This window comes from Thalassophryne amazonica, chromosome 3 (genome assembly GCF_902500255.1).
Source record: "Thalassophryne amazonica chromosome 3, fThaAma1.1, whole genome shotgun sequence".
NCBI lineage: Eukaryota > Metazoa > Chordata > Actinopteri > Batrachoidiformes > Batrachoididae > Thalassophryne > Thalassophryne amazonica.
Genome location: NC_047105.1, coordinates 23,410,579 through 23,426,754, shown reverse-complemented (window position 1 = coordinate 23,426,754; position 16,176 = coordinate 23,410,579). Strand labels below are relative to the sequence as shown.

Here is a 16,176-nt window from a genome sequence, read left to right as displayed (position 1 = left end):
TTTTAATTCTGATGTGTGCCATTATTACGGTAAACAAGTAATAATTGTGGATTAATTGCTGTCTGAGGTAACTGGAGTGTAAACGTAATTTCTCCATTGTGAGATCAATAAAGTATATCTCAAGTTATAGAGGAAGTAGGATTTGTATGTATTTGTCACCCTGCTCAGAGTGCCCCTCTCGTTGGAGCAACATCGCTCCTATTTTGGCACTGTGGGTTAGCTCACCCACACAGATTGAGTTCGCTGGACTACTTTCACCTGACCCAGTTAACGGTTGTTTACAATGCTGCTGGATGAGTGTGAGTATTGACTTACGATCATTTAGGCATAAAAACACGATATATACAAGTTCTTGTGCCAAATATACTCCTGATGTTCTTGTTACCCATGAAAACGCACTGTCATCGCAGGTCTGGGGAACTAATTTTTGTGCAGAAATTCATGAAGCACGTCAGCCGTGGGTACGTACTAACACAGAATATACAGAAACTGTATAGTTGTTCGGTCAAAACGAGAGCATCCACTTTTAGCTTGCCATAAGCTAGTGGCGCGCATGAGAGAATGTATATTAGCCTAAATCGTTTATCCTTCCAAGGGGATTCAATTAGAATGTCCACCTTACCACATCCAGACAGTCACAAGGAGTCTATGTACAAAATTTCACAAAAATTCAAATATTTTTTGGGAGAAAAGCATTAGACCGTGATTTTTTCTTTTTTTTTTTAAGTCTTATGGGGGGCATGAAAGCTTTTAGAATGACTGAAGGTCAATGAAAACCTTTGTGTAGGTTTATTAATTCAAAGAATCTATGTGTAGAATGACAGAAAAGTTACTGGGCAGTTATTAAACAATAAACAGATGGGTGCAAAATGTCCTGGGGGCCCTTAGAATGATTCAGGGACAATGACATTCTTCTTGCCTGTAGGCAGTCTTTGAAAGAACATTCATGCAATATTTTTAATATTAATAATAATAATAATAATAATATATAATTAATATTTTTTCTGTCATAAATCAAAGTGTAAAAAAAAATATTTTTTATGTATTTACTTATTTTTGCCATTTTTTGGGGCCCCCAGGGATTCAATCAAAAAGTCCGTTATACAATGAGAAGACAGCCCCCCCACCCCCAACTGTTAGTGCCAAATCTCTGAAAAATTCTATGAACTGCTGTTCAGAAAATCATCTGACGGCGCAACACACACCACACACTGCGCACCATGTGTGAATCTTGATAGCGTTGGCCCGACGGACATTCTTCCAAATAACCTGTAGGACAGTCACTGGACAGACAGAAGAGTAGTCTCGTGGACAGATGACATACAACAACAGTAACAAAATGGGTAAAAAAAAACCCCACATCATCCAACAGGAGAAAAAAAATAGAAAAGTCTGACAGAAAAGAGAAAATCAGCATAAAAGTGACAAAAAAACCTCAGACAGAAATATTTACGAAGTAGGCCAGAGGCCTGTGTCAGAGTCTGTAACAGATAAGTGACAGCAACACCAGAAAACAGTCAACAGTTCATAAGTAACAGCTTACAGCCTCCAGAACTTCAAGCATGAGTCACTGACCAAGTATCGACTATAAGACACTAACACAGCGTGGTTTACTGCCGGCTTTCAGTCTGAGATCTGTTCATTTAACCTCATCTGATCATCCGAGCTCATCAATTATGACTCAAACACCTTGTGGATTAAAAGTGACGATTTTTGGCAATTATTTGCTAGCATCTGAAATGAAACCCCTCAAATAACAGGTTTATGGACAAGTACTCATTGTTTCAATGTGGCATGAGCTGAGGACATGATAAAATATTGTATTTATTTATTTATTTTAAACAAGACAGCATCGTCTAAGAAAACAGCTGTTCTACATACATTATTTAATTCCACAGCAGGTGTTCAGTTGAATGGAACTGTAAAAATAACAACAACAAAAGAATCATTCCAAATGATCCAAAGTTAAGAGAAACTAAATGTTGAGTTTTTCTGTTTCAACAGTTAATTAGCAGAATAAAATCACAGCAGTGGGGGAATAACTGACAAATCAAAACTGTGAAAGCAGAATATCCATTTTAAAAAAGTATAAATTACAGTCTTGACCAACCTCTGTGGGAAAAATGCTTTTGGAGGAGGGAAACAGTTTAAATAATAATAATATCATTCCTCCATAATGCAGCAATTTGCTCTGCGTGAATCCTACGAAATAACAGCTTCAACAAAATGTCAGTTAATTTGGGTCTGAAACTCAAATTATGGGATGTGAGTGATTCCTTCTCAGATTGCTGCCTCCTTGAATGACGCAACAATCAAAAACGTCTGTTCCATAAGGCTACTGAAGAATATTCAGCCTGCAGTTTCTCCAGAAAAGCACAAAACACTGCTGCTGTTAGCTGGAGCTTCCTGATGAGTAACACAGTGAACAGCTGAAGTATGTCTTAAGTGGTCACACACGTCGGCTCATCTTCATACAGCAAACAAAATAAAGCAGGATGGGGTGGTGCTTACCACATAGAGCTGCTTCCACAGTAAAGCCCACTCCTGCAGGGTTGACGTGACCTCAGTCACGATGGAATCTTCAAGTGGAACCACCGTCTCATGTGGCCTGGACAACCATGATAAAAAAAAAACAAACAAAAACAAAAACTGATTATTTAGAGCTGCAAATTTACATAAGATAAAGTAACACTGTTACTTTATCTTAAGTAATGCTGTTTGTAACATTTAAGGTTACAAACAGCATGTCATGCAAGCGCTATTTTAACACTAACACAAGTGTGAAGGCAGGGGTGGTGGCCAAGTGGTTAGTCTGCTTGGTTTCAGTGCATTTCCGGTTCAAACCCCTGCCACATTGCTCCATGTAATGTGGAGTTGCGTCAGGAAGGGCATCCGGTGTAAAACTTGTGCCAAATCAACATGCAGATCCACCTCGGATCTGCTGTGGCAACCCTGAGTGAAAACAAGGGAGCAGCCGAAGGGGCTTACTTTAACACAAGTGTGATGGTGATTATTTACATCCGCCAAGGATGTAACAAGATCAGTGGGGTTTATTTATTTATTTGTCTGTCTGTCTGTGTGTTAACAGGATTACGTCCAAACTACTTCACAGATTCTCACCAAATTTGCACCACACATAGATATTAGACCATGGAAGACTCCACTGAATTTTGGAGGTGACCTGGATCCAGATTCTGTCTCAAGATTTCAATTTATATAGGCTTTGAAGGATGACATCAAAACTTCTTCACGGATTCTCACCAAATTTGCACCACAGATACATAGGCTCCATTAAATTTTGGAGGTGATCCAGATCCGGATTTGAGGACGTCAGAAATCTCTGATTGCTCTTGTTTAGGGCAACTTCAAACATAGTGTGAATACGTACACTCAGGGCGACTCGCGGTGGTAGAGCTCATATGAGTGCACCACGAAACATCGCGCAGACGGGCAGGCATGCACGATACTGGTGCGACGGTTCATGCACACGACGGTATCTTTCGAGTAGGAACACAGTGCGAGCTGTTGCAGCTGCTCGCACTGTGTTCCATAGGACGAGCTGCACCACATCGCAGCGCTGATGTGGAGGGAATTAAAATAAAAACCAGCTGTATAATTAGTGAATATCACTGGGTTGATATAAATAATACATAGAAGGGGACACAATACAGAATCCCGGGGTTAAATAACCCTGGTTAAATTAAAAAAAATGCCACTCACAGGATTTGAACCCGCACACTCTGATTACCAGACAGAATACCACTGTGCTACAATCACTGTCTTGTAACAGGAGTGTGAAATGGCTAAAATTAACAAGTAGATAAATGTATTTTCTAAAAAAGTGGAAAAAAAGCGCTGTGATAACTGACCAAACGGCGTATTTCTGCTGATAGGTGATTGAAATTGGCGTATTTGTTGTACTGTTGGGTTGTCCTGGTCCTGCGGCATGCCGCTCACAGCCCGACACGTGTGTCCTGTCAGATGTGACATTCAGATTGCCTGCTGCATGTTCAAGTGAACTGACGGTCCGTTTTTATGTATTTCCACACAAGCATACACACGCGCGTGTCCGTCAAATCATGGGACATGTGCTGCAACTGTGATGTCCACAACTGGAGATGTCTCAACAGCTGTGCGCATGAAGCAGGAATCGTGTGCAAAACGTGTAAGCTGTTGCTACAACTACACTCAACAAAAATATAAACGCAACACTTTTGGTTTTGCTCCCATTTTGTATGAGATGAACTCAAAGATCTAAAACTTTTTCCACATACACAATATCACCATTTCCCTCAAATATTGTTCACAAACCAGTCTAAATCTGTGATAGTGAGCACTTCTCCTTTGCTGAGATAATCCATCCCACCTCACAGGTGTGCCATACCAAGATGCTGATTAGACACCATGATTAGTGCACATGTGTGCCTTAGACTGCCCACAATAAAAGGCCACTCTGAAAGGTGCAGTTTTATCACACAGCACAATGCCACAGATGTCGCAAGATTTGAGGGAGCGTGCAATTGGCATGCTGACAGCAGGAATGTCAACCAGAGCTGCTGCTCGTGTATTGAATGTTCATTTCTCTACCATAAGCCATCTCCAAAGGCGTTTCACATAATTTGGCAGTACATCCAACCAGCCTCACAACCGCAGACCACGTGTAACCACACCAGCCCAAGACCTCCACATCCAGCATGTTGACCTCCAAGATCGTCTGAGACCAGCCACTCGGACAGCTGCTGAAACAATCAGTTTGCATAACCAAAGAATTTCTGCACAAATTTCTGCACAAACTGTCATGCTCGTCGTCCTCATCGGGGTCTTGACCTGACTTCAGTTCGTTGTCGTAACCGACTTGAGTGGGCAAATGCTCACATTCGCTGGCTGGCGTTTGGCACGTTGGAGAGGTGTTCTCTTCACGGATGAATCCCGGTTCACACTGTTCAGGGCAGATGGCAGACAGCGTGTGTGGCGTCGTGTGGGAGAGCGGTTTTCTGATGTCAGTGTTGTGGATCGAGCGGCCCATGGTGGCGGTGGGGTTATGGTATGGGCAGGCGTCTGTTATGGACGAAGAACACATGTGCATTTTATTGATGGCATTTTGAATGCACAGAGATACCGTGACGAGATCCTGAGGCCCATTGTTGTGCCATACATCCAAGAACATCACCTCATGTTGCAGCAGGATAATGCACGGCCCCATGTTGTAAGGATCTGTACACAATTCTTGGAAGCTGAAAATGTCCCAGTTCTTGCATGGCCGGCATACTCACGGACATGTCACCCATTGAGCATGTTTGGGATGCTCTGGACCGGCGTATATGACAGCGTGTACCAGTTCCTGCCAATATCCAGCACCTTCGCACAGCCATTGGAGTGGAGCAACATTCCACAGGCCACAATTGACAACCTGATCAACTCTATGCGAAGGAGATGTGTTGCACTGTATGAGGCAAATGGTGGTCACACCAGATACTGACTGGTATCCCCCCCCAATAAAACAAAACTGCACCTTTCAGAGTGGCCTTTTATTGTGGGCAGTCTAAGGCACACCCTGTGCACTAATCATGGTGTCTAATCAGCATCTTGGTATGGCACACCTGTGAGGTGGGATGGATTATCTCAGAAAAGGAGAAGTGCTCACTATCACAGATTTAGACTGGTTTGTGAACAATATTTGAGGGAAATGGTGATATTGTGTATGTGGAAAAAGTTTTAGATCTTTGAGTTCATCTCATACAAAATGGGAGCAAAACCAAAAGTGTTGCGTTTATATTTTTGTTGAGTATATTTGCGCACACCAGCGGCTGATAGACAGTGTGCGGTGTGCGAGCCCATCCATCGCTCTTGCAGCAGGTGTCGGCCAAATTCCAGGTGACACACACGAACATCTAACACCGCTCGTTTGGCACTTAGAAAATGTGTGGCCATTCGCACTATTACAATGAAAACATTCAGCAGACAATCACTGTCGAGCTGGCAGTGAAATTTGTCTAAGTGCCCCACGACTGTGAAGTTGCACATGTGGCATGCCAGAGTGTTGGCTCCCCCCACAACACATGTGCGTGTGTTGTGGGGTGATTTAAAGACCTTCATTTAAAGATCTTCAAGAAAATAAACCGTTAGTTTCAACATAATGGACAAATTAACACCGGCACAGTTAACCAGGTGACTGTGTGACACACAGAGTTTGTGGTTTTATTTGTAAAACCGTCCTGACAGAGTACACTACAGAACGACTGCACCAGCTGAAATAAGAGACACTATCTCCTACACTAATGTAAAAAATCATTGTGTGCTAACTCTCCGCTTCCCTCCTGATCGTACCAATACATAATTTTAACCACATTGGAGATGTTCACAGAACTCTGAGCCCCGGAGGCTGGAGCATTAGAATACGTCTTTCTTTTCCCTTCCTGCTTTTCTCTCTTTCCGTCCTTGATGGTTGTGTTCTGCGCCTTGGTCTCCAGGCTCCGTCTCATCACTGATTAATTAATATCAGCCAGTGTGCTGGATCCCTTGATATCCCAGCAGAGTCATAGCTGGCAGCCGCCTGGCGATTTCACCCGCATCTGTTTCCTTACACCTGTTAATCAACCCATTCTTCCTCAATTTCCTCATGATTTTCCTCAAAGTTCCTCCATCTCTCCACTTCACTTTCCGTCTCTCCTCTGCTCTTCCCTTGTTTGTTTCTTTACCCCTCTTCCTTTGTTGTTCCGCTTACCTTATCTCCATCCATCATCTATCCATTTTCTTCTACACCCATCTTCCCCATCTGACCTTCTCTTTACGTCATTTTGTCTGCATTTGTCTTTTCTTGATTAGTATATCGGCACGTTTCCCCTCCTTTCTTCCCCCGTTCTGACTTTAATCTGATTCAATCTTCCTTTTTTGTCCTCGGTCAGTGGTCTCCATTTGTTATTTTTGCCCTCCATGCTCATCTTTCCATCTCTCTCCACTGCCACAGTTTCCAATCATGTATTTCTGTCTTATTCTTGAATCAAATATATTGATGGCACAAATAAAGTGGCAATCATCACACACCAGGAGGCTAAAATATCACCTTTCAAGGGTCCACAGTCTGAGGAACAGCGACACGTTTGTCCACATCTGCAGCTGTATTAGGGTGTGAACGACACTGAAGATAACTAATAAAATCATTCTGCCCTTGTATGTAGCGATCGATGTATGCGTCTTGCATCCAACAATGATGGGGCTATACACATGTAGAGCACCCTATTTGAACTGATTAACTGATTTGATTTCTTGATTAACTATGTGACTGTCTCAGAAAGGGGCTCAGAACACTTGCCATGGCCCTAATCCGCTGCAGCCAGGTGAAACATGGGCGTCCCCTTGGTCTTCGTGCAAGACCTGGTGTCCTCAACACTCAGGCAAGTGTGTGCTGGATCATGCACAGAGAACCATGCCGCATAGGGATGGGTATCGAGAACTGGTTCCTTTCAGGTATAGTTAAGAAATGATTCGATCCACCGACATCAATAAGCTTTGTGCTTAACGATTCTGTTATCGGTCCTTCAGAGTTGCCGTTGTTTTGGCGGATGTTTGTCAGGAAAATGATCATTTCTCTACATTGATTACAGACCCTGCAGCGGGTCCTTAATCAACTTTTCTGCATCGCGGCTTTGCTTTGAACCTTGAACCAATCGAAGCAGTGGCTCGCAGATTGAAGCAATGCTTCGATCGATTGCTTCGTTTCTTTCTTTCTTTTGCTTAATTTTCCCCCGCTAAAACCCTAAAGAGCATACGTCTGTGAGTATTATTTACCTTTTCTATGTTAAACCGACCTGTTATGGTCTTCTGAAACAGTTGATAGATGTATTTTATAACTTAAAAACGGGAGCGATGCTAACACGTTAGCATGTCTATGGCATTTTCAATGTTAAAAGTTAGCATTTAGCAATTGCAGCCGTCATCACGTTCGGGTGCATTTGTTTTCAAATTGTAATATTCCTTAAATTTATTTTTGCTTATATATTAATAATCTAATGATTATTATATACAATTTTAGAGAAAGAGACAAAAAGAACCTGAATAGAAACACAACAGAAAATATATAATAGCAACTAACAATGAACATAAACAAATACATAAATAAATACATACAGAAATAAATAAGTGTTTCTTGTGAACACCTAGTGACTCTCACACCTCCATTTCATCCCTGTCTTATTTAAGTTTAATGACAGTTTGTTTTGGTCAAACCATATTTTCAGTTTGTTAATTTCTTCAGTGATTTCCTCCAGAACTATCTGCCAAACTAGAAAACTGCTGCATCCTAGTAAGAGCAGAATACTACTGGAATGAATCTGAATAAGGAAAGTTGTATTTTTTTTTTTCTCACCTAAATGGATACTCCAGTTTATTGTCTGGAATAGTCCCAAATTGCATTTCAGAGCTTCTAGAATTGAAACATTTTCGTGCAGGTGGTGTTGGGGGGTAATTTTGGGTTTCAGCTTTTTTTGTTTTTCACCACTTCATCCCTGAATATGAGTTGTGATTCACTTTTGTGCGGATTAAAGTTACTAACTGGGACTCCTGTCTCGTTGCGAGAAAGAAACGAGAATCGTCCTCCGTTCTGTTCACACAGCTCCAAACGTTGCGCGGCTCTCTGACAAGTCAAGATAGAACGATAGAATCCAGTCTGAATTAATAACTTCAAAGCGAAACACTGTTTTGTTTATTTTATTTATGTCCAGAGATCAAGGATACCGTGACTAATTTCATATTTATTTACTTTAAGACCCAAGGAAATACATAGAAAACCTGTAAAGCCTACTTTTAGTACAAAATTCACGAGGTATCAATAAGGAATCGGATCGATAAGCAGAATCGATAATGGCATCGATATCGATAAAATCTTATCAATACCCATCCCTAGTGCCGCATGGCCAAAATGTTGAAGCTGACTTTCCCTCACAATGCAAGCGAGACTCCTCATCTTAGTCTCTCTCACTAACCACTCGTTTGATACCAAGTCATTGAAGTGGTACCCATGGATCCTCAGAAGAGACCTGGTGTCAAAAACATCCAGTCATTGTCTTGGGTCACTAGTTAGTGTTGGACTGACTAACTGTAATTAGGATTCTTAAATGCAGAGAACAAATTTCATTATTCATTCATGTAAGTGCAAAGACAATAAAGGCCCCTCTTCTTCGACTGGGAGCACACACTGGTTTTTCGACTTCTTTGCAACGTAGATAACCTGAAGCATACAACCCATGCTTAGTTATGGGTTATATAGCCAAATAACTGCAGACTTTATGTGAGTGAAACATAACAGCATCAAATTTCATCAGAATTTTTGCAACCACCAATTTTGATTTTAAAAAGTTATTTGGATACAAATCGATAAATGCAGGTGAAAGGATGAAGGCTCTGCTGATGCTGGTTGTAGTAACAGTCTTATTTAAATACCCACATGTATTCAGCCACTCCTGAAACAATCTAAGGATCATCCATTTCTAACTCATGGGTGGTCGTTTCACAGTCAAAATTAACTTTAAAAGAAGTGAGTATTGAGCAATCGTATCATTTTGCCCAATATACTGACATTAACTACAGGCTCTCTATTTTTATATTCTCTAATGTGTTTTTCATAACGGGAGGTCAGATAACATTCCACACCTGCAGCAGTGGTTAAGTCTTCACTGGATTCGAACACGGTCTCTTGATGCCCTCATCTGCCCACAGATCTAGACATGATTTAATGACCTCATTTTATGACATTCAGGTCATTAAATAATTCTACCTGACCTACCTCTCCTACTGGAATTTGCAAAAACATTAAAAATTTAATCCACAATTCCTGTTTGATTACAAGCATGGTCTTAAAAAAAAAACAATAACAAGAATACACACTATAATTATCATCATCATCAGCAAGGGTCATCACAGCAGGCTGGTTTTACAACTGTATGCTTTAGCCGACCACATGGCCGTCCTGATGCAACTCCAGCTACACATGAAGAATGGTGGACAAGGTCTTGCAACCAAGCCTGCAATAGTATTTCCCAGCTACTATCCATTTTTCGGGTTTCATTGTTAACTTTAGGGTTGGGTATTAGGAACCGGTTCTTTTTGGGTATCGTTAAGAAATGATTTAATCCACCAAACATCAATAACCTTTTTGCTTAACAATTCCCTTATTGGTCCTTCAGAGTGGCCGTTGTTCTGGGGGGTGTTTGTCTGAAAAATGATCATGTCTATGTTGACTACAGAACCCCTGCAGGGTCTGTAATCAACCATTTCTGCAGCGCAGCTCTTCTTTGAAGCTTGAAGCAATGAAGCATTGACCCGACCCGCTGCTTCGTTGGATCTTTGTTTTATTTCGCTTTATCTTAATTTTTCCAGACTAAAACCCTAAAAAGGATATGTCTGTGAGTAATATTTACCCTTTTTATGTTAAACCGACCTGTTATGGTCTTCTGAAACAGTTGATAGATGTATTTTATAACTTAAAAATGTGACCGATGCTAACACGTGTCTATGGTGTTTTCAGTGTTAAAGTTAGCATTAAGCTGTTCGCATCTCAGCACGTTTGTGTGCATTTGTTTTCCGTATAATAATTAATGGCTCAGAGTTTGTTGTTGTAAGAATTGAAATGTTTTTAAATGTATTTTTATTTATACATTAATAATAATAATAGCAACAACAGCAATAATGGTAATAATAACTAATAATGCTACAATACAATTTTAGAGAAAGAGACAAAAAGAACCTGATAAAACGAAACAAAACACAACAGAAAAGATAAAACCAACGAACAATGAACATAAATAAATATAGAAATAAATAACTGTTTCCTGTGAATACCTAGTAACTCTTACACGTCCACTTCATCCCTGTTTTATTTAAGTTTAAAGACAACTTGTTTCGGTCAAACCTTGTTTTCAATTTGTTAATTTCTTCAGTGATTTGCTCCAGGACTATCTGCCAAGCTAGAAAACTGCTGCATCCTAGTAAGAGTAGAATACTACTGGAATGAATGTGAATAAGGAAAGCTGGGGGTTTTTTCTCACCAAAATGGATGCTGCACTCACTGCAGTTTATTGTTTGGAATAGTCCCACATTGCATTTCAGAACTTCTAGAATTCAAAAATTTTCGTGCAGGTGGTGCTGGGGAGTAATTTTGTGTTACAGCGTTTTTTTTTGTTGTTTTGTTTTTCATCACTTTCATCCCTGAATATGTCAATCGTGAGTCACTTTTGTGCGGATTAAAGTCACTAACTGGGACTCCTGTCTTGTTGCGAGAAAGAAACGAGAATCGTCCTCCGTTCTGTTCAAACAGTTCCAAACGCTGTGCGGCTCTCTGCTGAGTCAAGTTAGAATGATAGAGTCCAGTCAGAATTAATAACTTCAAAGCAAAACGGCATTTAAATCAAATGACACCTCTTTCCAAACATAATACAAACTGCAATCGATCAAAACGTTTTTTTTTCCTCTCAAAACGAGACGTCCTGCTCTGATGTGCAGCAGCCGGCTGAGCTCAGCTCAGAGGTATGGAGTGACATTCATGCCAAAATGTCTCAATGGAATGGTTTTGACAAAAACTACAGATTTTATTTTTATTTATGTCCGGGGATCAAGGATCCAGTGACCAATTTAAAATGTTGCTGACACAGAAAACCTGTAAAGCCTACTTTTAGTACACAGAAACTTCACAAGAGGTATCAATAAGGGAATCGATAAGGAATTGGATCGATAAGCGGAACTGATAATGGCATAGATAGATAAAATCTTATCAATACCCATCCCTAGTTAACTTAGAAAATTTGAATGGATTAGAACCCTGCTACTTCAAAGGTCTCGTAAAACCTTATGTACTGGCCTGTACTCTTCACTCCGAGTACAGGATTACTATGTGTACCAAAGGTCCCACAGGTCTTTTTCGTACCATGCACCGTTTTTATGGAATAGTCTGTCAGCTGAGATAAGGCAATCTAATTCTGCTCTCCTTAACATATAAGCAGTGGTGGGCACAGTTCAGATAATCCGATAACAGATAATTATCGAAGATAATGTTTTCATTAATGGATTATCTTTTTAGATAACTTTAAAAACCATTATCGGACTAATTATCTTCTGATAAATTTTTCTCTGATAACGTAGTAAACAAAGCTTAACAGCGGCAAACATTTTTAAAATTTAAAATCAATTGAGCACCTACCTGTTAAAAGTTTCCTAACAGATGTGTAGTTCTACCCTCTGCAAACAGAAGACAGCTGCTTCTATGAGAAACTGCTCTATCCTCTGTAGGCAAAGGAGAACCAGTCACACACAAAAAATAATTTCTTTTAACACCATACTGATACGCTGGTAATATCACCCAAGTCATCCAGAGGCATACATTTTTAACTTATGGTTCAAATTTTAACCAAACTAATTTTGGACAAGTTATTTAAAATTACTGTCATGTCTGAAGTTTTATAAAGTGAAAATATCATATATATGTTTTAGTTTTAAAGTAATGTGCTACTTTTTAAGGTTTTAGTGAGCACATGCTGTGCCCAGCAGGGTAGGATAGGGTAATCTCAGTACGTTCACGACAGGACAAATGCATTTCAGACAGACACTATGTTCAGGCTCCACGGACAACAGCATCAAACTCTAGTGCCTAAAACGCTCGTGAATATATTCTCTGGGTTTATAGATGTTATTGTATTTGCGTTTGTGAAATTCCACGCATCTTAAATGTAGCAGACACGGATTATCTGGAATTTTGTTTTGGCAAGTTTTCAAGGCCTCTACTGCCATCTACTGGCCAGTAGTGTTCATGGCAGTTCATGGCAGTATTCGTCCTGAAGCTAAGCAGACACTGTATGATATTTTTAATCACAAGTTAAGTTTTTTCAAACTTAATTTACAAAAACTCTCAATGGGAGACATCAAAGTTTAAAAACAAAACAACAACAAAAAACATTACAAGACAGCTCTGCGGTGTTTGCACAGGCACAGTGAGAGCGGTTGGACACTTGTTGCTCTTCAGCAGCAGGATACACTCATGACGGCCGACCAGAATAATATCAAACAGGTTTGATTTTCATCTGACCATACGATCCGCGATCAGGAGGTGATCATGAGATGTTAAACGCAGCTTGTTACTCCATGTACACTACACGATGCAGGACGCGCAATTAACCTGAAACTCGGTTCCAAAAAATTCTCGCACGAATGAAAAATCACTTGAAAAAGGGCCAAAACTCGCACAGTGTAAAGCCAACATTTATGTGTCAAGACAATATTGAGTGCACGTTTTACATCATGAAACATGTGCACGGCACTAATAAAATGAGCGCACATTCTCTCCACATGAAAAACATTTTGCGATGACACTTCTAGAGCTCCATAAAAATGCCTGTTTTTGCAAATAAAAAATGGAATATTTTACAAAAGCACATTTATCTGTAAATACCAACACACGTCACATTAACGTGTTGGTTTACATAATGAATTACTGAACCAATCAGTGTTTAGCAGAGGCACTTTTACCCAGAATCCTTTGTGATCTGTCTGTGTTTGTTGCAACACCTCAGAATTAGTGCATTATTCAGCATTAAAAGATATATGTTATATTTAACTTTGTACAAATGGCAGAAATGACATTAATGGAGTTATTCTATCAGTATTCACACCAAACCATAAGTCAGCATAACTTATGTGTTAAATACACGTGTTCTTGATTCCCGTTCTTATTTTTAATCTGTGTTCCTGACATCTTTTGCTGTTATGATAAGGAGCTTTTGTCTGTGTATCTGTACTGAATACATTTATACAGTCAATCAATCATCCATTTATTTATTCAAAATGTGAATTGCTGGCCCCTCACCCACCCGCATGCCCTGACCGCACTGTGCATCTCGTGTTGACTAAGCAGTGTCCACATGACAGTCATCTTTTCTCTTTCCCTCAAATGTTGTGGACTGTGTTGTTAGTTTTTTCTTTTTCCAGCCAGTGTGGACATTCTGTTGTTTTATTTCATGTCCTGGTTGTGTGGACCCAGCGATCATGTGCTACGTGTTGTAGCGTGCACTTGCCACCGTTACAATGTGTTTTTATTATTATTTTTCTGGCAGGCTGGCCAAACTGTTGGCATGGGTCTGCCTTCAGAGGTACATGTTGTGGACGTCACGACAGGGGTGTCACACAGTGGTCTCATCCAATTCAGCTGCGCGCAGGTGAGCCGAAATCAAGTGACAGCTTGTCATCACCAGGACAACCACAGCTTGACAGTGGTGCCATGTGCACCGCTGAAGTGCCGTGCACACACATGTGGTAGACATTTTTTGGTTTTGCAGTACGACTGATGTAAGAGGGCGTTCGAGTGCACCTTGCCCGCTGAAGGTCAAATAGCCACTTTCGTGGTATTCACCCTCAGTCAGTCTCTAGTGTGATGGGGAGGTGAGTGCAGGCACACAGCCCGGCTTTGATGTGGCCAAAACCGCTGTTTTCGTGGCATATGAATATTGTGACTGCAGTGACTTTGCAGTGGGACTGCAGTTAATTAGGCAGCCATGCATGTTTGACAACTGTGGTGCATGGTGAATGTTGTGAATGTTGTGAAGGGCCTTAAAATTAGAGAAATGCATTTTTATACCAGTTTTCACCAAATTTTTTGCAGACTTCACATAAAAGTGACTTTAAAATATATCAAAGACAGTAACTAAAATGTAACTTGTGCTCAGCAGAAAAGTGCAGAACTATGGTACACTTGGAGATGTTTGTTCTTAATGAAAAAAGCACAGTGTAAACTGTTAACTCTTTAAATGCACCCAATGTTTACAATGAACAATTTGTTTGTTCTTTGAGGAAGTGGTGGCATCTCGGCTACTAAAACAGTCTGTCAAGTGCAATAAGTTAATACTCAAGTTTCAAACGTGCAACATACAGACGCAATCAGAACTAACTAAATTTCCTTTTGATCTTGATAAATAAATAACCGTGAAGCTATTAATAATGGCGTCCATGTGGCGGCGTACCGAATATCGACCCTTCGCCATGAAATTACGTTCTTCCTTTTGACAGCTTTAATTTTGTCATATCATCATGAAAATTGACACAGAGGTCAAGTATGACAACCTCTTACAATTCATAGGAGCGTCGTCCATAGGCGGGGCAAAATGCCTCAATAGCGCCTCCTTGCAACTTTCAAAACCCTTCCCCATAGGGTTTTTTCTTTTTTTTTGGAGTAGGGAGATGAAAATTGGTAGACATGTGTGACTTGCATAGACGTACAAAAAAGTCTCTTGCACTGTTGGTCTACTCCAAACAGGAAGCCATTTTGAATTTTCGTGTGCAATTTTGGCGTGATTTCCACACGTATTTGATCGAACTCCTCCTAGGGATTTTGTCCAATGCACTTCAAATTTCTTTCAGATCATCCAGAGACGATACTGATCAAAAGTTATCAAAAGCTTTTCTCTATGTCGAAGGGTGTGGCCGCTATGACGCTGCCATTTTGAACCTTCTCCATGGAACATCAAGTCATGATAACTCCATGCTTTGTCTGATTGACTTGAAACTTCACATGTGTAATGAGGGTCAGCCCCTTAACACACCTGGCCCCTCTGTTTGTGCACTGAGCGCCCCCTAGTGGATTAAGAATCAGCTTCGATATCGATTCTCTTATCGATACCTCTTGTGAATTTTTTGTGTACTAAAAGTAGGCTTTACAGGTTTTTTTCTATGTCAGCGGGTCAAAGAGCTTTTGCTTATCGTGCACCCGCTCTGTGGAACAGTCTTCCTGCGACTGTGAGGCAGTCGGAGTCCGTGGACATTTGTAAGTCAAGATTTAAAGCCTATTTTTATTCTCTTTCTTATGAATAGTTTTTATTTTTTATCTGTTTTATTCTTTTACTTCTCTTTTTAATTATGTATTTGATTTTTTTTTTTTTTTTTTTATGTCATAAAAGCACCTTGGGACAGCTTTTGTTATGATTTGGCGCTTTATAAGCCAATTAAATTGAAATTGAACAACATTTCTTAGTAAGTAAATAAATATGAAATTGGTCACTGGATCCTTAAACTCAGGACATAAACTCTACATGGTGGATCCCTGATCTCTGGACCTAAATAGAAAAAAACAAAATCTGTAGTTTTTGTCAAAAGCATTTCCTTCCAGACATTACTGGCATGAATGTCACTCCATACCTCTGA

At 40.2% G+C, this 16,176-nt stretch overlaps 1 protein-coding gene across 1 annotated transcript in view; it reads right to left on the bottom strand.

Annotated features, from left to right (window-relative positions):
* LOC117506417 (dedicator of cytokinesis protein 3-like) overlaps positions 1-16,176 on the bottom strand; it is a 544,822-nt gene that overhangs the window by 254,804 nt on the left and 273,842 nt on the right. The window contains exon 6 of the mRNA XM_034165920.1: positions 2,512-2,608. Coding sequence (XP_034021811.1) covers positions 2,512-2,608 — 97 coding nt within the window. The remainder of the gene's footprint in view (positions 1-2,511; positions 2,609-16,176) is intronic.